We start from the raw sequence: 24469 nt of genomic DNA, 5'->3' as shown, positions 1-24469 counted from the left end.
TCCCGATGCATGGTGCTACTACACAATTAGCACAGAGAGCGTAACCTAGTGAAGGGCAGACGTCGTCGTTTTCTGCAATGAATTTCAAAATGTTCCCATCTTTGGCATCGTGGTCCCAAAGAGGACTGAACTCTCTCACCCCGGCTGTTACAGCACCTTCTTCTTCCCGCTAAGCGACACATCCAGTAAAGCCACTGATCTCTGCCACAGCAGTTCTTTAGAGAGATAGCAAGTAGACCAAAACAATGTTTGCCCTGCTACAGTCGGGAGCTGCACACATAACTACACCTTATTATTTCATATCATGAGCCAGGACTAACTCTTTCAGCTGTGGCAAGGGGAAAGATAGCTACAAGGCAGTGCATAGGGATTCTCACACACACACACACACACACACACACACACACACACACACACACACACACACACACACACACACACACACACACACACACACACATCCCTAATATAATTGTCAGCGTCTGTCCCTCCCCATCTCAGAGTGAAGCCCCAGCGTTCACAGAGAAGGGTAATTATCGTGTATCCGAAAGGGAGGATGCAACCATCTCTGGCTCTGATTAGAGAGGACAGGAGAGGAGTGTCGCCTCCCTTCTGCAAGCCAGCGTTTACAGGGAGGCGCACCTTTCACTGTCCAAACAATGTCTGTCAGCCGCTATCAATAGCTGCCGTGGGATGAAACAGTAGCCAAGGTGCCTGGGTCGCCAAACAAACTGAGAAATGGATATAAATTGGGTGAAAAGTGCATTACAAGGCTCTGGTAACTCCACAAATCACTGTGTGGAGGTTGAGCGGAGCAGCCATTGTCCCAGAACATGTCTTACAACATCCCTTTGCACTCACACCAGGTTTCTGTCATGTATCAAGGTGTCAGACTGTATAAAGCAAGGTTATTATGTACCTGGGAGCTCCACTGAGTATAAGCTCTGAATGGAGGAAGATAAAAAAGGGATTCTGTCAAAATGGGTCTCGACAAAGGTTTTTTAGTTGGCCTGCGTGTCACGCTACCTTCCTCTTTCCTCCTCCTGCTTCCCTCCCTTCACCTCATTTCTCCTCCCCAGAGGTTACCATCTGCCCCCAATCCTCCTCCGCCTCCTCCTCAGCACATTTTAGCCTCATCTCCTATTTTGTACTCTCCCTTTTTCTTCCATTTTGTTTCCTGGATGAAATGTACCGACGACCAAATCGGAGATATCTGCGAAGGTAAAGAAACACGACTGTGGACGTTCTCCGACACGGAGAAAAGGGAGAAACTGCAAACTTAATGTGCCAACTGCCTTTGAAGTTCAAGGGAAGGAAGTTAGCTGCCACTTGAGATATCACAGCTAATTGTCCATTGCGAAGGCATGTATGATCATACAGCACAGTGAAGGCGGATAATGACAAAACAGGGAAAGTGAAAGAGTGAGGGAATATATGCAGAAGCCTCATTTACTAAATAAACGAGCTAAAAAGGGGGAGAAAGTAAGCAGGAGAAGGTAGAAAGAAATGGGTCTTCCCTGCTCTGCTTACACACACTATGAGTCGAATTAACGCATCGTGGAAGATGATCGTCTCGACTCAATTTCTGAAAATTGCCACCGCTGCTGAACCCCCCCCCCCATCCCCCCAGAGAGAGAGAGAGAGAGAGAGAGAGAAAGAGGGAAAAGAAAGGGGGAAAAAACTTATCAGCGGTTACTCCTCCTTCATTTTATTTCATTTATGAATTACAAGGAAAGATGCCATTATATATTATTAATTCTCTGCTGTTGCTTTGGCTCTGGCTGCTGCAGCGGTGAGCTGCGGATGTCGGCGGCGGTGTAATTACGTTCTAGCCGGGCAGCCATCCGTTTCCTTTCAAAAATTTACAGGATTCTTAATCACGTTGCTCATTTGGGTGCACGGTGGCGGGGATGGCGAAACACAAACAGGGGCACGTCTGTTTGCACGGGAACACCTGCTTAGCATTGATAGCAGATGTCAGTCAGTGAACTGAACAAAAAAAAAAAAAAGTGCGACGAGGGGAGGGGGTGGAATTAAAAATGCAAGCATCACCAACTTCTTATTATTTACTTACTCCAAAAATGAACTACTGGAATGGGAGAAGGAAAATCCTGGCAACCGCCGAGGAAGCTGGGCCTCGTAATTGTGCTGCTGCCTCCCTCCCTAAATCCTTTACTTCCTCCTCCTTCTCTCCTCCTCTCCTCCTTCCTGTCCATCTCTTTCTCTCTCTCAGAAAGCCAACTAAGTAGTCGGCATCTAGAAGTATTTTTTAACCTTTCCCCCTTCCTTTTCCCCCACTTTTCCTCTCTCATTCCTCTGGATGTATCAGGCACCGGAGTCTTATATTTCTATCCGTTTGCATCAGTCTTTGCTGCATTATTCATTTGCATTATAGCGCTGGATGGTAATTAAATCTTGCCTGGGATGCCGTTGTATTTAAATGAAACGTGAATATTTTAGCGAGGGAAATGCAGAATGCTTAATCTGCCCCCCACCCTCTCCTGCTCTCTCCCTGTTTCTGCCTTTTCAAAGCTCCGCTATTGGCCGAGCTTTGAAACTGTTTATTGTGCTCGCCGCTCGTTCTAAATGGCTTCTTCTTAAGAATAATAGTGTTGAGTCAACAGCTGCATTGACAAACATATTTCAGCTGATGCATTTGCCTGGACAGGGATATTTGATACCCACACACACACACACACACACACACTCACGCACACACACACACGCACATGCACGCACGCACACACGCACGCGCACACCTCTTTGAAACATGCACATGCACGGATGCAAACACACTGAGCAAACTCTCGCAGACAAAATGGCCACTGAGGATCATCGCCTCATAAACAGAGAGAGAGAAAGAGAGAGAGAGAGAGAGATCTTGATAATGTACACATCATATAGTTAGGGAGAGAGGAAGGAGGAGAGAGGAGGAAAGGACAGAAAGATAACAAGACGGTGAGAGGGGTAGGAGATCTTTGATCTTAGTCCAAATACATTTGGAGATAGTGAGAGAAAGTGAGGGTTAGAGAGAGGAAGAAGCAGGAAAACACAGAGGAAGAAAGTGAGCTGTATGTCTCCACCTTCATCTTCACCACCTCATTCGGCTCAGTGCGGATGTAAGCGAGGGGATAAAACAGAGAGGTGGGGTAACAGACCTTTGTCATACACACATTTGCAGATAGAGAGAAAAAGAAGAACGAAAGTGAGAGTTGGGGAGAGAAAGAAGACAGTGACAGAGAGACCGTGAGAGTGAGATGACAGAGCAGAGAGAGACAGGTAGAGAAGCAGAGGGATGAGCTGTGCCTTTAATGCCCATCTGGCCCGGAGATGTAATAAAATTGACATATTGATTCCTTTGAATTTACGAATGCCTGTTTCATAAACTCCATTTCCAAAGCCGAGGCCTCTTTAGAGCCCTGTCATTTTTCCCCCAAGTGGATCAATTATGTGCCCACGTAATCCTGTTACCTGAGGAACCCACGCATACTTCTCCCATTCGCGGCACTTCACCGGGCGCACAGACTTGCATTATGTGCACATAAACAAACCCCAGGTTTTTTTTGTTTTGTGTGTGTGTGTGTATGTGTGTGTGTGTCTCCCCGCTCATAATATTCACGATTGTTTTCTCCCCCCGGTGGCGTCGAACGAGTCTCTCCCGGAGGGTTTTTAGGGAGGCCTTTCCTCTGCTTCTCTCTGGCTTGTTTAGGAAGTTGTAGAAATCAGTTTTGCCACAATAAATGGCAAATTCTACCACTACTACATCAACACAAGCATCACATCACATCCTTGTTAGATGCCACATAAAACATACATTTAAAATCCAGCAGAAGAGTAGAACATGTTGAATCCCCTTCACCTCTTAAATCACAGACAGACGCAGTTACAAGCTGCAGAACAGGATGATTCTCTTTGATGAATGTACCCTCAGCTCACAACTATGCCTTAAGTAAGAAACAATGCACTACTACACACAAGAGGCTTCCTCCATCTGCTACAAGATACACTGGTGTGTGGCTCTGAGTAGAGGAGCAAGACGATAACTCTCCTCGTGGTTGGGGGTTCACTTCCCAGAGGTCACCTACAGTATGGGACGTGTGCAGGTGGTCCCAATCCTGGAATACTTGATCAGACTTTTGCAATGTGGCGGGTGTTTTCAGTTGATGTTTTCAACCACGTTAAGGACTTTTACGGTAATTAGCATCTGTATCACAATGAACTACAATAAAGACTTTTTTTTAATTTTAAAAAAGTACTTTTTTAAAGTGGAAACAGTCTGTTTGTCTTTGCATTTGTTGCCTGACATGATGAGTCAACCCAGGGTTTCCTCTGCATGCGTTCGTGTTTTACTGGAGTTTATAAAATGACCAGGATCACCGGTTGGTTTTGAGGAATAACCAGAACCCGAGCCAGAATTTGTCTCGGTGTCACTGGTGCAGAAACCTGTCGACAACTTAAGGAGCAGCTGTGCCGGCATCACAGGGCGGGCTCACATTCATAACCTGGGTGAAGCAGAGGAGTCAGTCTGGCTAGTGCCTGGGCGGTAATAGCATACAAGTGGTCATGGGTCACCCCGGTGCGAGTGTAAATGTTGGAGCGATACAGTGGGCTGTCAGGTGGAACGGAAATGTATGAAGAGCGACAGCACTGCACAGGAGCCCTCAGTGAGCCACTACATATCTATTTTACTATCTTACATTGTTATAAAACCAAGAGAGAGACAGAGGGGAGGGAAGAGAGAGAGAGAGAAAAATCAGTCCTCGATCTTATTTTCCACACTCCGGCGAGCTACAAGCGGCTCAGTTACACTACACTTGCACCGAACAATCAGTCTGGCAAAGGTTCACAAAACGACGAAATACCTTGTCACTTACTGGCTGACCTGTTCAGCGGAGTGACTCAGAGGGGAAGAGAGGAGGAAGGAGAAGGATGTGGAGGAGAGGAGGAAAAAGAGACTCATGAAATGAAATGATCACGAAGGAGCTCTGCCATTCCTTTAACGTTCTTATTCTTTGGTTGTTTGCTGTAAAACCTATGTAAGGCATTTAATCCAGTTTATTTTTTGTATATTTTAATTCCCCTTAAGTAGCTTTGAAAGGTGAAAAATCATATATGTTCTGAATTCTCCACGTCTGTGTGTACGTCTATGAAATGGAAATATTTTATACGTATTGCACCAAAATTCATCCTGACATATTATTTGGTATCCTTGGACACTTTGAGATCTCCACCAGAATTCAAAATAAAGTTCTGTGGGTTGGAGCGATGTTTGGCTGCACAGCGCAGGTTTGTGATGCCTATGAGGTCGTAGTATGTTGAGTGAAGTCTCGCAGACTTATCGTCAAAAGTAACCTGATTTCTTTGGAAGCTTGCTTTTTTTCCGATGCAACCACCAAGAGACTCTGCAGCTGAAGCGGGGCTCCTAAACTTGGCTTTGAGAGAGACACAGAAACACTTCAGGTTGTGTGATGAACTCCAACGAATGCAGCATCACAACAAGCAGCTTGGATGTCAAAAGCAGGGGGCAGGAGGGCTGTAAAGTACATGATTTGTCACATAGCAGCTGAAGAAAGTTGGGGGAGCTTTGAGGCTGAGTGAGAGAGGCGATTGTTAAAAAGTGAAGGGGGGTGGGGGGGGGGGGTGTTGGGCTTAAGGGGCTGACAGGCGGCTGAGCTCTGCTCACTGGACTTAATCTAAAAGAAAAAGGCCTCAGTTATGATGAAAGGTCGACAGAGTATGTCTCAGCAAATTGGCTTTCCACTTTTCCTTTTACCTTGTGCTGGCTGATGCTTCGGCTCCATCGCCATGGAAGCCTAATGACCTATGGCCTGCTAGCTCAACCCTTTCTCCCACCTGTCCAAACCCCCCGTGTCTCTAAAAAACGCCAATTTCTGTGAAAACTTTGGCCGCCGGTGTCCGTGTCATCTCCACTAAACTTGGTGCAGAATCAAATGCTGGTGACGAATCAGGAAAAGACATGAAACTTTTGTCCCCTGCAGACCACTTTACTTACTCTATGAACCAAGACATGGCAGACAGAGAGTAAAGAAGCGTGTAAACTAATGCAAACTTATTTCCAGATAGACAGATAAACTAGATAGATGAGACGGGTCTGTTATTGGGGGAATTCAGGGAGCATCGGGTCCCAGGTTGAGAACACGATGGAACAGTTTGGCTGTGTCTTGTTCCAGGCCTGACATTTGTCCAAGGCCAACTATAATGACGGACAATGACAGGTAATTACTAGGGGCAGCGTAGATCAGCAGTATCTGTGAAGTTTCTGGAAACTCTGAGTGGGACAGAGGACGGCCGCCAACATCCTGCGCGGTGGGTTTCGCTCCGATCGAAGTCCAATAGGAAAAAAACACGCCACCGCAATTCTGATGTTGTGTTTTCCCTAACTTGAATTGAAAAGTTTACCACGGCGGTCGCTGAGCCGAGCGAGCTGCTTGACCCTGAGAGCTACCACGACCAAATCTACAAGGCTTTTCTTTTATTATTCTTCTCTTTTTCACAGATGTGTGGCTTTCGTCCAACAACAGCAGAAGATGCACCGGACAGCGGCACACACACATGGATGTTTTTACACCTGGATGAACCTCCGCTTCCTCCTCGCTTGTATGCATTTCCTTATTCCCCATCTTGGCACTTGAACGTGCTTTTCCTTACTGTCTCTATCTCTGCACAGGGAAAGGTGTGTGTGTGTGTGTGTGTGTGTGTGTAAGGTCCTTATATATCATTATTTAGTCTGGGGTGTTTATTCTCGCTGTTGTGGGGGCACAGATGAACTCCATAAGCGACGCTAACGAAGACAGAATACCAAATAGCCTCGATGTTTTCCAAACAGCTTCACCTGCATGCTGGGAAAGCAGGGATGTGGAGGGGGGAGGTAGATAGGGGGGGAGTCGGTGTTGCAATCTCTCGTGTTGCACAGACTCCTCAGCGCTCCCCCTTTATAAATTACCTCATCAGTGACTGAAATTAACACTGATTCTTGCAGGCAATTTCTCAATTTCCAATGCTAATTAGCTTTTTCTCTTTACTTTTAAATTCTGTAGCACCTGTTTAGGGGGAAGACATCTTAGGCAGTGCAGGCGCATTTAATCACAATTTTAATTAACCATCCCCGTAGATGTGAAAGAGAAGCAATTATAATGCAGATGAATGATGATTTTTCCACATTAAATTGTTTTGTTTCTTCGTTATGTTGATTGCATAAATACTGCCGCCGTTCAATTTTTATCTACTGTAATTTTGTAATTGTTTTGCACAAAAAAAAAAAAGGAGAAGCAGCAGCAGAAAGGGTTCGGATGGACTGAGTTTGTCTGTTTACAAATTGTTTCATTTAGTTAACCCGTTAATCGCCGAGCAGCGCGGAGGGGATTTGGCAGGAAGTGTCTTATTTGTTTTCCTGTCGTCAACCTCCTTGTTGTCAATCATCTGGGGTGTTAGGGCTTGTTGTTGGGGGGGGGGGCTTACACTTTTCTTATCTCTTTTGACCTTAACAAACAATTACATTATATTATAACATTACAAAAACGAAAGTCACCCCGTCTTTCCTCAGCCTCCCCTTTAACTACTGAGCATATAGCTGCAAATGAACGCACAGATGGGCGCTACTGGAATGGACTCATAATCTTTATGCGCTCGTGAAAATATCATTGGGTTTGATGACGGCGCTTTCGACTGTGTTTATCGCCCCTTGTTCTCTGAAACTTCGCTTTAATGTTAATGTCAGAGCGACTGTTGCAGTAAAAACACAAACACGCCGCTGTGGTGCGATTCTTTAAAGCGCTGCCGCCTTCTTCTGCTGCTAATGGGACGCTTGTTTATTTTTAACCGTATTCGCTAGCTTCCAGTTGCACGTTTCAGCCTATTTATTTGGAGATTGAGTGTTGATGCGTCGCATTATCATTCTTAACGGATCTTTATTTGTTACTTTTAAGGGTTTTTCTGAAATGCTGAATCCTGAACATGTGGGATGTACTGGGAGGGATGGTTCAACATGTGCTGCTTTTGGAAACAGTCAGTGTTTTGAGTGGGCTTCTTCTATAGGAGACCCATGGAGATCACTGCAAAGGGCCGGCTATAGGGCAGGAAAAACTCCCAGAATCCTCCTGTGTTCTGTCCTCCGCCCTCAGCCACCCCCAGCAACACTCATTCTCTAATCCCACTGAGCACTGCTTTCAGTTTGTCCAGAGACCATGCAGGGGAACTCCAACGGACCAGACACACACACACACACACACACACACACACACACACACACACACACACACACACACACACACACACACACACACACACACACACACACACACACACACACACACACACACACGCACACACACACACACACGCACACACTCTTGTCAATATATGTGTTGACTTTCTTTTTTTTGTTGCTTTATTGAAACACATTCATCTCTCTACTTTCAGTCCATCCCCTATATTTTACCCTGTTAAATACACACACACACACACACACACACACACACACACACACACACACACACACACACACACACACACACACACACACACACTCACATGTTCCTATTACACTGTCCTTACTACAAGCCTGACTCAGTAGTTGAAAGCTCCCGATTACAAGTGAAGGCAGCATAACCGTTAGTGACCATCAATGCAGACCAACCGCTGTCAGCAGCGTCGCTAAAATTACCGCCTATTTGCAGGAATGTAGCCACAGACAAAAGTAGCATCAACTGGAGTGAAACAGTTTCACATGATACGTGATTGCTGTTGATTTACAGAATTTAAGAGAACGCTCCATGTAATGTGCATTTTAACAAAACCATTGCCCCAACAAGGCCTTGGTTGGCATTTTAATTCTACAAACTTTGATTTATGATCTTTTTGCTTCTTTCAAAATAAATAAATGGCACAGAGAGAAAACAGCCGAGTGTGTTTTTGAGAGCTACAGCTTTGCCACTTTCCCCCTCGCTCTCTGAATCACTCCTGTGCGTTTTTTTTATGGATCCATCTTAAATCATCCTGAGGTGCGTCTAAGAGGAAGAAGCTCCTCTTGAATATTAGTGGCGATAGGCTGGAGGTAAACAGAGCATTAAATCCTGCAAAACTGTCGCAAGGCCAATATGGGCGCAGGACAATGGCTTGGCCCAGCATCTCTGAGCCTTTGTTCTCGGCTTAACAAAACTCCGCCGTCACACCGTTTTACCTCAATGCTGCCCTGTCGAAATGGCCATCAGCCCATCAGAGCACATGCAAAGCTCAGGACAGGCGGGGAGGGAGGAGAAGAGGAATAAGACGGGGGAATATAAGGGTGGGGAGAGGTGAGAGGGAAAAGAGAGATTAAGACAGAAGCAGGGAGAAATAAGAGCGTGGCAAAGTAAGTGCCAAGAGGTAAAAGAGAGGAGGAGGAAGCAGAGAAAGAGAAGATAAAAGAGAGAAAAGGTGTGACAGGGAGAAAAAAGAGATATGGAAGTGAAGAAAAAGAGACTCCACGGTCGTTAAAGGGGCAAAAACAGTTGAACTAGGGCTCATGGACGGTGAGAAGGGACGAATAAATGAATAAAAATACTCATCTCTCCATCTCAACCTTGATAAGAATATATAGCAGCTATGAGGATGGGTGGGGGCAGGCTCGCGTTTTGAGTTTAGTGACATGGCGGCGACAGAACTGGAGCAGCGAGATTCACTAAAAGTTTCATCACAAAGTCCTTATCTGCTTCCCTCCGAGGGCCACGGCGAGGATCAGCAGGCAAAAAAAAAGAAAAAGGAAAGAAACGGCACATCTGCGTCTGCTGTGACCTGTCTGTCTGCCAATTAGCGTGTGAGTGCATGTGAGTGTGTGTGAGACCTGTGTTCATTTGTGTGTAGGGCTACGAGTGTGTGCAAACGTGCGTCTGACTGAGTATATGTGTCCAAATATGCAAATCTGGAAGTGTGTGTCTAAATGCATGCGTTTGCCTGTGATAAAGTGTGTGTGGGTGTCCGTGTGTGTGCAGACATGCGCTCGTCTGGCCAACACGTGTGAGTGTTTGCAAGTGTCAGCCATTTTCAGACGGGTGGCACATAAACGCACGCTCGTAACTCCGCCCCTTCTACAGTGACCATTAAACGCTCGCATAAACTATGACTTAAAACAAAATAAAGGTCCTTTAACTTATTTGTTTCTTTGGAATATTCTAATAAAGGACACTTTTATCAGTTATTGTTATGTTGAAAAATATATTTTTCTTGTACGCAGACTCGGTAACGCTGCATGGATGTTTCTCATAGTGCCTCATAGTGATTATGCAGTTCGGGATTTGGACTCTACGTTGCGAACATGGTCAAGGAATCCACAGATATTAACAGGCAATAGGAAACTAAACTATTATTCATATTTCCACTAATATGATCCAGTCTACCTGTATCTTCTCCAGTTCAATTAGGGATCACTTAAACCTGACTTATTAGCACTTAACCCCAGAACTTGACCTCACCATCACCATCGTGGATGCAGTTTAGGCTTCTAGTGCTGCGACTTATCTGCCTTCATTTGCACCCAAGCCCCCCGCCCCCCCTTTCTCTCCTCTACTGTCAGGTTCTGGCCTGCCAATTTCCACTTGAAGCTTGACTGGGCCGGATTTGATGCAAACTACCTCAGGGTGAGGTGGGGAGAGAAAAGAGAGGGTTGGGAGGGGGGGCTGAAGCTGATGAACAGTTATGTCAAGTCGATTTTGCACCGTTGGGAAAAGGTAACCTCTCCGTCGGGGAGGAGACGGCGGGGGAGGGGGAGATAAAGGTAACACAAAAAAAAGGCAGAAACAGACAAGGTTAGTGGAGTAGAGGGTGCTGGCGGGGGAAGGTGGGGTCTTATAGGGTGGAGGGGGGTGTCGGAGGGGGCTTGTAATCGCACCAGGGTGCACCCACCCTTCCGTCGCTTCACCTCACCTCCCTCTGCTCACCGCCCTGCGCAAAACGCTAACTGTCAGTGCGAGTACTAATTGCAGATGTGCCAGTCTGCCATCATAATAAAATCAGAGGCAGGGCGGACATTAAGCATGGCTGGCTCATTTGTGAGACTGCTGAAAAGGTAGCATAAATGAATATTTCATTACCTTAATTACTAAGGAATACTCCTTTCCGCCAGTCGTGGAATGAGTGTTGCTGTAACTAATTATGAAAAGTAATAACATTAGGGATACTGTGATTGCCAGTTTATAAGGCGGCGTCTGCTTGCTGTTGAGGTATAAACCCTGTTGGGAAACATACGGCATAGAGTGGAAGGAAGGAAGTGAGGGCTCCGTCTCCAGTATACCCACACATCTGCAAAAAAGTGGGGTTTGCAGGGATGAATGGAGCTCTGATTATTTACCCAGGGATGCTTGTGCATGTTTGAAACTGCCAAGTAGCGTATTGAACAGGTATGAAGGGGCTTAGAGGTTGTGAAAGTCACTTGGTGTATAAATGATAGAGCTCTTTAATTTGCTGTTTTCCATGAATACAAACACAGAATATGAAAGGACACGTGCTGCAGCTACCTGCTACCAAGTGCAATCTGACGGATCCTTCAGCCCTGAAGTACTTGTGCTTCCAAAAGGCCAGACGCCAGGAAAGCACCACTAGCTGCACATTTGCATCACTTGATCATCCCTCAGAGTCTTTTATGTCAGACACATGGCCCGATACCTCTGTCCGTTATTCACCTCTGCAGCCCCGCGGCCAAGTCCCATGTTGCTGTAATGTACGACCACTGATAAGGTCGTAAGGGAGGGGTGTGAGAAAAAAGGCAGAGTACAAGGTCTGCTTTGATGGACATGCTAATTCCAATACCCCTAAGTAGTAAGAATAACAAAGTGGTGGGGAATTTATCTCAGGAATGCTGGAGCAAGACGGCCGGGCGATAAGGAAGTAGCTTCCCTTGGGTGGGGGAGAAGTAATTAGAGCAGGCTGACTGGTTAGATGACTGACTGGCTGGTTGGTGGGATGGATGGAAGTAGAGAAGGGGGAATGGACAGGAGGGACACAAAAAAGGCAAAGTTTCAAGGCAGAAAGTCCAAGAAGGAACAAGACTGTTATGATAGGCTGCATTTGTCAGAATAGAGTCCGGGCTAAGAATAGAACCCCTTCCTGCTGTGCATGCTAACATTTTAGCAGCTAACTAAAGGTACGATGGTGCAACAGAACTAAGTTTTACAATGCAGGAAAGACAGCTACAAAGTTCATGAGGCCAGAAGCCAAATGACTAAGAATATACTCAGCCTACATGCAACCTCAAACCCACGAGTCGTAAAGCCTTGACCTCAGCCAATGGTCAGGCTGTGTCTCAGGCTGTCACATGGCTCACAAGTCTAAGCTCGACTCTCCAGAAATTACCCAATCTTTGTTGTCTCCGACATGGTTTTTAGGTCAGGAAACACCCATCCAGCCCTCTGCAGCTAGGCTTTTGCTGTAGAAACCCAGCTCGATTAGGAGCCTTAACCAAATCCAGCCATAACTTTGGACACATCACTCATCTTCAGGCCAAAAATTGAGAGGCGTCAATTGCAAATAGCCACAAGCACACAAACCTCAGTTTTATCACCTCATCATGACTATAAAAAGTAGATAATGACAATGATCACATAGCTATCTATACCCAAAATTATGCTTTGGGGCCTTTTCCAAACCGAAACCAAGCGTTTTTTTCTTTGTCACAAAACCAAAACTACAACCACAACCACAAAAAGCTCGGCCCTGTCGAACTCCAAACTCCAGTCCTGGCGATGATTCATTTGCTGTCACGTATTAAACCCACTTCCCCGAAATGTTTGACCTCCTGCTTGGCCACCTCGCCCCAAAATCCACACCCAAACTGCAGCCCGAAACCACAAGAAGCTCCTCTCCTCTCGTCACTGCTGCAGCATCAGCCCCCGTCTGTCCTGCACATCAGAAAGGCTGAGGACAGGCCTGTCGGTGTGATTATCCCCCCGCTACCTGAGGAGGTGTTTGTTTGACATTCGCGTTTGACAGCGACGGGACACGAGGCGTTCAGGAGAGGGGGCTCCCTCTCCAGTCAGAAACCATTAACACGTGGATTCACCTCTCAGAGTTTTTAACAGGGTCGACTTCGCTACACATGTCCACTGACTGCACCACAGATGACATTTAAAGGGGAAGATGTGCCCCCCCCCCCATCCCCCCAGTTCTCCTTGACTCACTCTTGCCAAAGGTTAAATGTATGTTTGAATAACAACGAGGCCAGATTTTAATTTCTGACCATTTCCTCTTTTCGCTGCAACCTCCGGTTAAGAAGGTGCTTGATCAACGGCGAGATGAAAGTGAAAGGAAGTGAGTGAAATTTGTGCAACCGCAAAATGACCTAATTTCATCTTAATCTGTCCAGGCAATCAGCTGCAATTAAATTGAGATAACACATCTGAATGTACTTCCACGCAAGACGAGGGGAAACCGGAGCACAAAGACAAGTGCTCGTTAAAAAAACAGGAAAAGGTAACGAGAGGGGTGCACTTAGGTGGCACAGAAGCGGGACAGCGTCTGAATAATGAAGTACTGTAAGAGAGCGAGCCCTGATCAAATAGCATGTTCACCAAAATGGGTTGAGTCGTGTGTGGAAAAGGCCGAGATTTCCAGATGTCACCATGCCTTAATCTGGTTATCTGTTATTGATCGTTCCACGTGGCCATGACCTTGCCAGAAGAGCTCTTCCACCTGACAATCAAACATACATCAAAGAGTGTGTGTGTGTGTGTGTGTGTGTGTGTGTGTGTGTGTGTGTGTGTGTGTGTGTGTGTGTGTGTGTGTGTGTGTGTGTGTGTGTGTGTGTGTGTGTGCGTGTGTGTGTGTGCACATGTGGCAGTAAGCGGTGCTTGCAGATCAGCGGTGCCGACATCAGAGCAGAAATCTGGAGGCTGCTTTCAACACTTGTTTTCACAAAGGTGTCATCTCTGAAGCAGCTGCCGCAACAAAAAAATATTTTAATGGGCAATTGAGGTGATTACGTTCTTTCTCCTTTTTCCTCAGAAACGTCATGAAGCTGTGCCCTGCTTTATGGTTGACACCAGTGACAAGTCACACACACACACACAAGCTCGAACAGGCTGTGAAGTATTTGTTCTTTTGATTCAATCTATATCTGTTCCTTTGTCACTCTATTAACACACAATCCTGTTCGTTTAAAAACAGATTTGACTTGACAGGTCTCTTCCTGTTGTGCTCAATGTTACTGAACATGAAAAATAACATGTGATTTTACAGTAAAAGGCCAGGATATTTGATGCTAATTCCTCCAAAAAGCACACAGTAAATATCTAGTGAAAATACGCAGACCGGCACACTACAAGAGGTAGATCTTCAAGGTAAATTTGGATTAAAACTGGAATGATTTGCCATCCAGACGAGGATGCACACGCATTTACGGTATATACCATTGTTAGTTAAAGGAAGGTGTCATTAATTATGAAAACCGTTAGTTTACACCTGCTCAGCAACCTGTCGTCCGTCACGCCCAGACTCCCTCACAAATGAGAAAAGTCGGCGTGTGGAAAATGTCAGAAATCACGGGCGAGACACGGCACAACAACTGAATAAGTGCAAACAGCAGGACGAGACGGAACGGATGGGCCAAATAAAGACTTTGCATTTTCACTTGAGAAAGACTCAAATGAGGCATGATATTTCAAAACGCGGTTCCCTCCTACGCAATGCATAAAACATGCCGGCTTAGGGTAAAGAGTGTACACACGTAAATGAAAAGTCCAAATGCATGCAATTATTTGCCGGACCACTGAAGTTTCAATTTCTGTGTTTGCTTTTTGTCAAATCGCAAGAAGAAAACAAGGGGATGAGACTCAGCCAGAAAAAAAAGGAGAAAACAAGCAAGAAGGCATGAAATAAAGTCAGGGAAGCAGGAGAAAGACATCTGAGTGCACGGCAACTTTACTTAGAGTAGCGTGTCGCAGAACAGGCGCACATCACAGGGAAAGGGGGGGTGCTGATACGACCTGTCAAATCCGGAGAAAAAGAAGGAACGGAGGGAGGTGGGTCAGAGTTTGACAGGCAGAACGCCGCCCCCAGAAACACCTTTAAGTCTGTCACCTTTGCTCCATCACTCTCCATCTCTGCTTCTTTCACACGGCGTCCGAGCGGACTCCTGACAATCGCTGTGTCACAGAGACAGCTCTCAGGCTATTTTCTATTTGCTAATGTGATGCAGCAACGCACCCAAACTGCACTCCTTATTGACCGTTACACAGCAGAGACAGAATAGCATACTCTAACTCACAACGTAGATAAAGCAGAGCACTCGCTATAGTTTCAAGCGGCTAGGAGGCGAGCGAAAGCTAATTTCAATTCCTTCTGGGGACGAGGCAGAGGTTCAGCAACAGTTCAGCTGCCATGCAGGAGAAGCTGACTGAAGCACTGGTTTATGTAAAACGGCCTGCTTTTTTATGATGCATAAAAGAATGCAAAAGATTAAGGTCAAACGCATGCAGGGAATGCCACGTTGCTGCCTGTGTCACCACATTGTTTTGGACGAAACATCATTAAACATAAAGTGAAGTCACAGGGGCAGAGTTGGCTCACTATTGGCTGATTCATGCCTCAGTGTTAGTCAGGCAACGGATCCCAGCCACCGCTCTCGCTTTCATCGTTCTTGGCAGTGGCAGTTGCTCTGTGTGTGTGTGTGTGTGTGTGTGTGTGTGTGTGTGTGTGTGTGTGTGTGTGTGTGTGTGTGTGTGTGAATGTGCATCAACCCAAATACACTGTAACTTCTGCAGCTTTGCTTTTCCAAACCAAATATGCTCCCTCATGAAAATCACAGCAATTCTGACCCAACCAAAAATTCAAAAGCGACCACGATCGCAGATTTAAAGCAGTTTTTACAAAGGGAACAGAGGGAGGGATGGCCACAGAGGAGATGTACAGCAAAGAGTTGTCACACAAAGAGTTAACACCCCCAAACACCACCACCTCCACCCGATTTCTCCAAAGCACGGGTTAATATCATGGCTGCCTGGTAAGGCATTATCCAGAACCTCTCGGAACAAAAGGCCCCTTTTGCAAACAGACTCCTACTTTCCCCCCAGTGTCCAAAGGTGTTTGCTGAAGTAAATCTGCCTAAATCCTGCGCAGCTTGGCCAGGAGGAGGAGGGAGGGAAGGTGTACCGATAATCCTTCTTCTTAACCAAAAAGAAAAAAAAGTTCTGGGTGAGGAAAAGAAAGAGAAGGGGAATAAAGAAAACTGGAATCCATATCACATGATGCCTTTTAAAGCGCTGAGGTACCCCCCTCCCTTCACCTCCATCTCCCCATCTTTGCTTCAGATTTGCATACATTCAGCCTGGGAATGGGACGATAAAGACATCGTGCTAATCATTTTGATAAACTGTATTGTGCATGTTTACATCAGAGGATGCGTGAAGTATTTGTCTTTCATTTGGTGGGTTTTTTAAAAATGATGGCAGTGTATTAAAGAATGCAGGAAAGGCTTATTTCCACCTGTTCTTCCCATAACAAATGTAAAAAAAGCGACACTAAAGTGGGGTGGTAATTCATTTTTGTGACATCCAAAGCTTCTGAGAAGTTTTGGGAGCACCTCGCTGCCAAAAGGAAAAGAAGCGCTCATGGAGACACCTGCTCCCGACTCTTATCGCCTTCTTTAAGAACAATCCTGTCGGTCGCAGCCAGGATTTTTCTCTTCTTCTTAAGTGTGAGTGGCCACGAATAGTGTGGGCATGCCATCTCGTAATACTATCTGTCTGTCAGGAGGGGCCTGGGTCCCTGCTAGAGTAGGGAGGCTATAAAAGGCTTGTAACCAGGGGACGACCAACAAACAACCACAAACACCCTAGTTATTTCTCTCCAACACCCACCCACCCTTTTCTGACTCTCCCTATTTTTCGCTTCCTCTTCCTTCATTTTTTCCTACTCTCCTCTCTTGCTCTCCTTTTTTTTCGCCCCCCTTTTCATCTCAGGCCCTTTTCTGATGCTGAATGCAAATGTGTAGCCCTGCTGCTGGCGGCGAAAGGGGCTGAATTGTGATTAAGAGGGAGAAGAAGAAGAAGAGGAGCTCCTTTCTTTGTTCTCCCCCCGGGGGATGTTTACCAGGAGAGACACGGCGGATCAGATATGAAAGGCATTCAGGTCAGCATTGATGTGAGCGAAAGTGAAATCGTACCTAAGGCATTCCAAAGACCCGCGGTGTCAGGGGTCCGGGCTCGCGGTGCCTCTGCAAGTGTGTGTTCTCTGGCCGCCAGGCGAAAAATATCTTCACACAAGCAGGGCGGTCGAGGAAGGAAGAATGAAAAAAAAAAAGAATAATAAAAAAAGGAGAAAATGTGTCAAAAATGTTTTTTGGGCTATTTTTTGGGGGAAGAGGAGGAGGAGGAGGGAGGGATGAAAGTTTTCTGTCCAGTGTCCAGGATGGAGTTGAGATGATCATTAGCTTTCTTTTTTTTTTTTTTAGTGTGTGTGTGTGTGTGTTGGGGGGGGGGGGGGGTGTACAGCCACAAGCCATGCTATTTGCTTTTATCTGCCTTATCAAAGCGTGAAAAAAAAAAACTGTGCATGTGTGTTGCTGTTGTGTGTGTGGAGCTGCTGTTGCTGAGCTACATTCCTGATTTAATTCCTTGTGGAAAGCACATATTAGAGGATTTGTTGAATAACATATCAGCTTGAAAGCCGAAGATATCACACTGCGATGACTGTATCTCTGTCTCTCTGTGACACACACACATACACACACACAGTAAAATAAAATAAAATAATGCGAATAACAATAACTGTAAATACTGCAGGCCCTGTGAAAAAAAAGAAGCTTCCCTTTCCTATCAGGAAGGACAGAGTCACCCAAAGGGAACATCCTTTTGCTCCTATATAGCGACGCTGTGCTTGAAATCACAATGATCTCGTATGGGAAGTCCATTCATTTTTACGCGCCTGGCTATATACACTTGACTCACACACTTTGAGCAGATGGATATATTTAGCTCGTGACGATTGCAGCTGAGGGAGAGGGAGGAAAAAAAAAAAATCAAGTGATGCAAAAAGCTACCGTACGCTCCGGAAAATAATAAGGCCTCACGCAGAACGCCAAAGTGCAATGTGTAGTCGTGACAGGACAAATATGCCTCCTTATCAGCCTGCATTGAGGGAAACCTGCTAGCCATTTTACATGAAGTAATTGGAATGTGCCTATTTTGATTCAACCACAAGGCCGACGTTATAAAAATACTCCAGGAAGATTCATCCCCGGCTATCTGCCGCTCTGTGCACCGCGACACTGTGAGCAAATCAGGCCCCCTGCTGCACACCGATCCCTGTAATATCTCACAGTAATTATTTCACTTGCCTAAACAAACTAATCCCTTATTTTCCTCAACACGAATGCACCGCAAAACACTTTTTCTCAGCTTCTTCCTACAGGAAAAAAAAAAGCCGTCAGGGGTGCAAGGTGTCTGCTTTGGCTGCTCAACACAATCGCCAACCCGTATGGGAATGGCAGCAGTGAATGGCGCGGTGGACAACCCCCTGCCACAATTGACGGTATAAACATGTAAATGAAACACATTACCACTGACAATCAATTGTCCGGGAGCGCCCTGCGAGACCTGCCCTCCTCCTCCACTCTTTTTTTAAAATTCTTACCCCGACTCACCCCCCTTGCTCAGTGACGATGGCAAAAAGCAACCCCTACCTTAAGGAGGGAAAATCTGGGAGAAGGAGGAGGAGGAGGGAGGAGATGGGACATGGCAGGAGAGAGGAGGGGGGTGAGAGAAGAAGGAGAAAAAGAAGAGGAAGAAAGGAAGCACCTTGCCCCCCCACCCCCCACCCCCCTCTCTCTCTGCAGCGGGAGCTTCGTATCCAACTTTAAGGCAGAGGAATAATAGAGATGGACAAATTGTTTAGACTGGCAGAAATCTGGCATTGTCTGAGACTGAAAGCCTCCCACACACACACACACACACACACACACACACACACACACACACACACACACCCTTTCCCTATTTCTTCTCCACCTTGAGCGTGAATCTGTGATAGCCTTAATAACCGCATTCAGACTATCATATCAAACTCCAGCAGCCAGAGAAAGACGGCCTCGTCCTTCCGCTTCTCCTCTCCCTGCTGCTTCAGATTATGTAATAGGAGCATTTCCGAGGGTATGTCCCGACAACAAAACATCATCTGGGCTACAGAGCGAAAATCTAAAAACGGCTGAAAAACTGGGTGACGCCGAATCAAACATTTAAGGAAAACACTCAGAGAGAAAGAATGCAACATCTGTATTTCCTCTTTCATCTTCCCTCTCAAAGCTGCCACAGTTTGACGCAAAGAGTCTGCGTAACATCCAAATCACAAGCAACATCATTACAAAACAGAAAGGTTTTGTTCCCAACAGGCGTGTTTTTGATGCGTGCGCCGGTTGAGCAATAAGAAAATAAGGACAGGTGTGCGAGTGCTCTTCTGTTGGGCGCTCACAGCTGGATGTGACAAGCAACACCTGGCGAGGGCAAAACTCTCAAACACTTCACGCTGCCGAGATCAAGTTTCACACCAGGAGAGGAGAGAGGGGTTTTTATAGCGAATTAACAGCGGGGAACAGGAAGATAAAAAATGTCATCTCTCAGGTTTTGTTGCTTTTGAACAGCAGCGTGCAGGAGGTTCGGAGAAGTCGTGAACTGTGGTTAAATAGCATATGACAGGCTGGGCAGTGAGTGACTAAAGCTACTGTAGCACCTCCAGCCCTGAAGGCCAACAGTCATCTGGATGCGAATGTCATTGCTCGGACAACTTAGTGAGCAAATGCCTCATTAATACTAATTGGCACAAATGCTAAAATGCTCTTTCCATTTTTTTTTAAATAAAGGGAAATTACGTGAACAATTCCTGTTATTTCTATCTGGAAAAGTGCATCAGATCAAAATATGACAACGTTAAACCGCAGCTTTTTAATTAAAACATTAAAACCAAAGCATTTTTTACTCACTAAAAATAATTACAGGTGGCACGCAAATTATAATTTCCGTCCCAACACGCTTGCATACACAGCAGCACCTCCAGGAGACAGCCAGAGAAATTTGCTGTAATTGTACACATTTCACATTTGTGGATATTCATCTGATTTGTTGGTTAAGGGAAGGACGAGGGAGTCCGGGTGCATTCGCCCTCCATCTGCTCAGAAATTTAGACAACGGCGTGTCTGTGTGCGCTGCATTTTTGGTGCATTCGGGGCGTTTTGTTAGTTGCTGCTGGAGGAACGAGAGTGTGTCCAGCCGGCCGTCACACGCTTCGCCCTGCCCTGCCATCCCTCCACACAGCCAGGCAGGAAGAGGACAGAGAGACAGGCAGAGAGACAGAGAGAGAGAGAGGAGAGTGGCCAAGCCTCAATAAGCCTCTGCATTCCCAGGGGGGAGGACTGGGGGTGAGGAGAGGAGGGAAGGAGGGGAAGGGGGGATCATCAGACAGAGCGAGTGGTTATGGAGGAAAAAGGAAAAAAAGGGGACTCACGCTTTAAAATATTAAATCTCGTTCTTTAAATGTACATTTAAAGAGATAAAAATATTCTTTACACTCTGCCAAAGCTCGCTGTCTCGGCAGGTTTAAGGGTGTGAAAATTATTTCTGCTTTGCTGATATTATTATTTTACCAAATGCTGCATTTGGTACAAAAGCCAAGGCTGCTTTTCTTCCTCTCACTCTCTCTTTGCAAAACAGGTGGCCACAGATAAACAGGCTGTCATCTCGCAAAATGGGTCTTATTATTACGTTTCTCTTTAATATTGCAAATGTGCATATATATATTAGATATAATACAAATATATATGTGCAAATATATATGTATATATATAATATAATATATATAAATTATATTCCTATATATATATATATTATATTCCTATATATATATAAATATATATTATATATATATATATATATATATATCTATTGTAAATCTCCAGCTTGACTGTTGTGCTCCTGTGCTATTTAGTGTGGAACAAAAATGCTTGTCTGCCATTGATTGTATGAAATCAATAAGTGAAATCTGATCTAGATAAATAACCTGTGGGGGCAGAGATTAAAAAAACTGTTCATGAATCCCAGCCTCGATATTTCACACACACACACACACACACACACACATACACACACACTGCTCCAGTTCACCAGTGTGTTTGGAGCCTATATGGAATAATCCGGAATAAGGGGGCCAGGAAATGTCAGTGCAGATTTGGCTCTTGTGGGAAACTGTGCAGTCAAATGGAGAACGAAAAGCAACAAATCTCCACCTCCAGCGCTCCAGCCCAGACCTAATTAATGTCCAGCATTTATCGGACATGTCATCCGATTTATCTGTGATGCCCCACCACAATAAACTGAGTGACGGAGGTAAACATAACACATAGGACGGGGAACTGAAGCAACAACCAAATGCCATCTCCTGTGAATTATTTCAGCACTCAGCTCGTCCCGAAACACAGCGACAGTGTGTAAAATGTGTCCTATGGTTAGGATGTAAAGGCCCGCGTAAAGAGAAAAGGAGCACGGCTACCGCGGCCGGATTAAAGCAAATGAAAACTCAAGTCACAAGATGGGACTTTACAGCAGCAGCAGCAGCAGCAGCGTGAGCCTGCTCCATTCAGCGATGGTCTGAGTGACCGGTACTCGGTCGGTCCCCCATGGCGGATTTTGTCCCGGCGAGGAAGCGGCCGGCACCGCCACGCTCCAACTTTCTCCCATCCTCAAGTTTCCAACTAAGCTACTCGCAACCTTCACAGAATAATCCCACGAAAACACACATTTTAAAAGAGGTATTTTTTAAGATTCCAAAGGCTCGAGTGGAGCTGTCGCGTTTACGCACAGTCCCCCCACCACCCCTCCCCGGGTAGCGGTCCCTTTATCCCTGCGTAAAGGGGAAGGCAGAAATGCGCACCAGCCGCGGACCCTCACACACCCTGAGCCGCAGTGGAAGCCTTCAAACCCGGCTTGCTTCCAAAGATAGCCCCCCCATGCTTGGTTTGTCTCCCCCGTGATTTTCCTACCGTTTTTCCGTCTCGGGTTGGCTTGTTTTCTCCTCTTACACCTGGGGCCATCCGCCATGATCTCTTGCTTCATTGATAAGTGTGTGTGGGATCAGATGGCAGCTCGCATGGAGTCGATTCCTTGATTTCAGCTTGATATCTGACGGGAAACACACACACACACACAAACACACACACACACACACACACCAACAATGTGGGTATTAGCGTGGAGATCCACTTGCGTCGGACGCGCGACAAGAAAAATCGAACTTGGATGGAGGAACAATTGTAGAAAAAGAAAGAGAAACGTGGGTGAAAGTGTGAGGAGGAGTGAGGGTATCCGTGCCCATCTCTGTTTGATTTTCAGCTGATCGGCTCTCAGCTTAGTGGCATTAACAGCAGAGCAAACAGCAGGAGGAAGGGAACTGTAATTTCTCTTATTAGGAAAACAACGGTTCATTTCTCCAAAGAGGTCTGGAGCGAAAACATGCGACATTTCATTCACAAAAGTTCCCCTGCCCGCTTTCTATTTTATCTGCACTTTAAACAAAATTAATCTTTTACTTATTTAGAATAAAACTGGCACGATTTGTTCAAGTTTGGAGCTTTCAGTCTGGAAACAGGTTAATAAATGACAGGGTCAAATGTGGAGTTATAGGCGGCAGGAGCGAGCCTGAGCCTGAGCCCAGCCTGGAATAAGCCTTTACTGTGGGCTCTCATTCAAAGTCACAACTTACAATAAACACTTGGTTTCGCCTGAGAGAAATGCTCTTCTACCTTTAACAAACTGAATCCAAGCCCTGGTGTCAACAGTTAAGAAATAACTGAAGGGTAATAATTGTCCAAATGTGCCACTGACTCCGGACTGGAAGAAAAATCTTAAATGGCGCATAAACAAAAGCGATAAGATTCAAATGGCCGTGTGGGATGTTCATTTCTCAGCGCGAATACCGTTATTAGGACAAGTGAATATTGACAAGAGCTTTTGTTTGTTTGGAGCACTTGAATGTCTGGCTGAACGACGCAGACACAAATAGAAAACAAGCCGAAGAGACCAAGAGATAAACCGGGGAATGTCGCCCTTTTCTCTCCCAAGGACAGCGGTGTTGTGGAGCGCCAAACCCCCGCAAAAAAGCCCATTTCCCCGGCTCCCAGGAACCCACAGGACGCCGCTACATCACGGAGGTAAAAAAAAGGAAAAAACAAGTGAAACCAAACGCACCTATCGCCACCTGTGCAGGTAAGGCAAAGTTGAGCTCCAACTCTGACGCGCGTAAGTTTTTTTTTGTCCAACATTTCTCGGAAAAAATGCTGTAAATAAAAAGTGAGGAGGCACATACCTGTTTTTAGGGGGTGTAAAGAGGTGTCTTGTGGATAGGAGTTGCGAGGAGGGATGATACTGGAGCGCGTCGGTGAGCGGATCCTTTTCCACCGGTGATAATAAAGCCTTAGAAATAAAGCCTTAGAAATAGTTGGGAGGAGGGAGGGACCGCTATTCCTGCTAGGGCAGGTTTACAACTGATGTCTTACACCCACTCCAGGAAACAAACCTGGGTAGGGACTGACGTGTTACGCCTCTTCTAATGACATTTTTTTTCTTTCCACCTCCTTTTCTTTGCCGTGTAACACAGAGGAGAAGCCCCCTGAAACGCACGCCACCTATCTTCACGGGAGGGGATAATTGAGGAGAGCCAAACGTGAGCATCTTCTGGGTTGAACGTGAAGTTTTTTCCTCCCTCTCTCCTTTCTCCCCCCTCTTCCTACTCCTTTCTTTCCCTCACTCTCATCTCTCTCTCTCTCTCTCTTGCTCTCTCTCTCTCTCTCTCCATCTCTTCTCTTTTTGAGTGAAACCAACTATGTCGGGCTTCGACGCGGAGCAAAGAACAGGCGATAGTGTATTTTTTTTACCCCCTTTCTTCCTGTGAATGTGTGTGTGTGTGTGTGTGTGTTAGAGAGTAGAAGGGGGAGAAACTTGGAGTGCATCCACGCCGGCCGCAATCATGTAAGGCATTTTTTTTATTTCTATTTCCACTCCGTTTAATTTGCAGAAATGCCAGGGTTGATACAGCAGCATGCAGGAGTCGGGCTGGGGAGGCAATTGCACATATTCTTCATTATTGTAATTGGCTGCGGCTGCAGAAAGGTTTGGGATTGTTCAGCTTTTATCTACGCTGTAAAAAACCTCTGCGTGGACATTGTCATTGAGAGTAAAACGTGTTTTTTTTTTTGCTTAAAATGTGCCAAATGTGGGGATTGCTCCACTTGTTTCCACTCTGGACGGACGGGCTCTGAGCATCCCTTCCTGCATGACAGAGGTCTCCTTTCATCTGATTTCTTTTCTTTTTAGAAAAATGTTGGAGGTAAAATTGAAAAAGCTTTTGGAAACAAGCAAAGCTCCTCAGCACCTTTGGCATATTTTTTATTTTTATTTTATTTGTTTTTGGGGGGTTTATATGTAAAGATTTTTGGGGGGTA

At 45.7% G+C, this 24469-nt stretch overlaps 1 protein-coding gene across 2 annotated transcripts in view; it reads right to left on the bottom strand.

Annotated features, from left to right (window-relative positions):
* zeb2b (zinc finger E-box binding homeobox 2b) overlaps positions 1-23536 on the bottom strand; it is an 83790-nt gene extending 60254 nt beyond the window's left edge. For both annotated transcript variants that reach the window (XM_083938264.1, XM_083938265.1), the window contains exons 1-2: positions 23335-23536; positions 22013-22151 (exon numbers count right to left, since the gene is read on the bottom strand). In XM_083938264.1, coding sequence (XP_083794390.1) covers positions 22013-22085 — 73 coding nt within the window. In that variant the 5' untranslated portion in view covers positions 22086-22151; positions 23335-23536. The remainder of the gene's footprint in view (positions 1-22012; positions 22152-23334) is intronic.
* Positions 23537-24469: the final 933 nt, after the last annotated feature.

Source organism: Echiichthys vipera, assembly GCF_963691815.1.
Source record: "Echiichthys vipera genome assembly, chromosome: 23".
Lineage (NCBI taxonomy): Eukaryota > Metazoa > Chordata > Actinopteri > Perciformes > Trachinidae > Echiichthys > Echiichthys vipera.
Note: the sequence above shows the minus strand (reverse complement) of the source record. Positions and strands in the feature narration are given on the sequence as shown.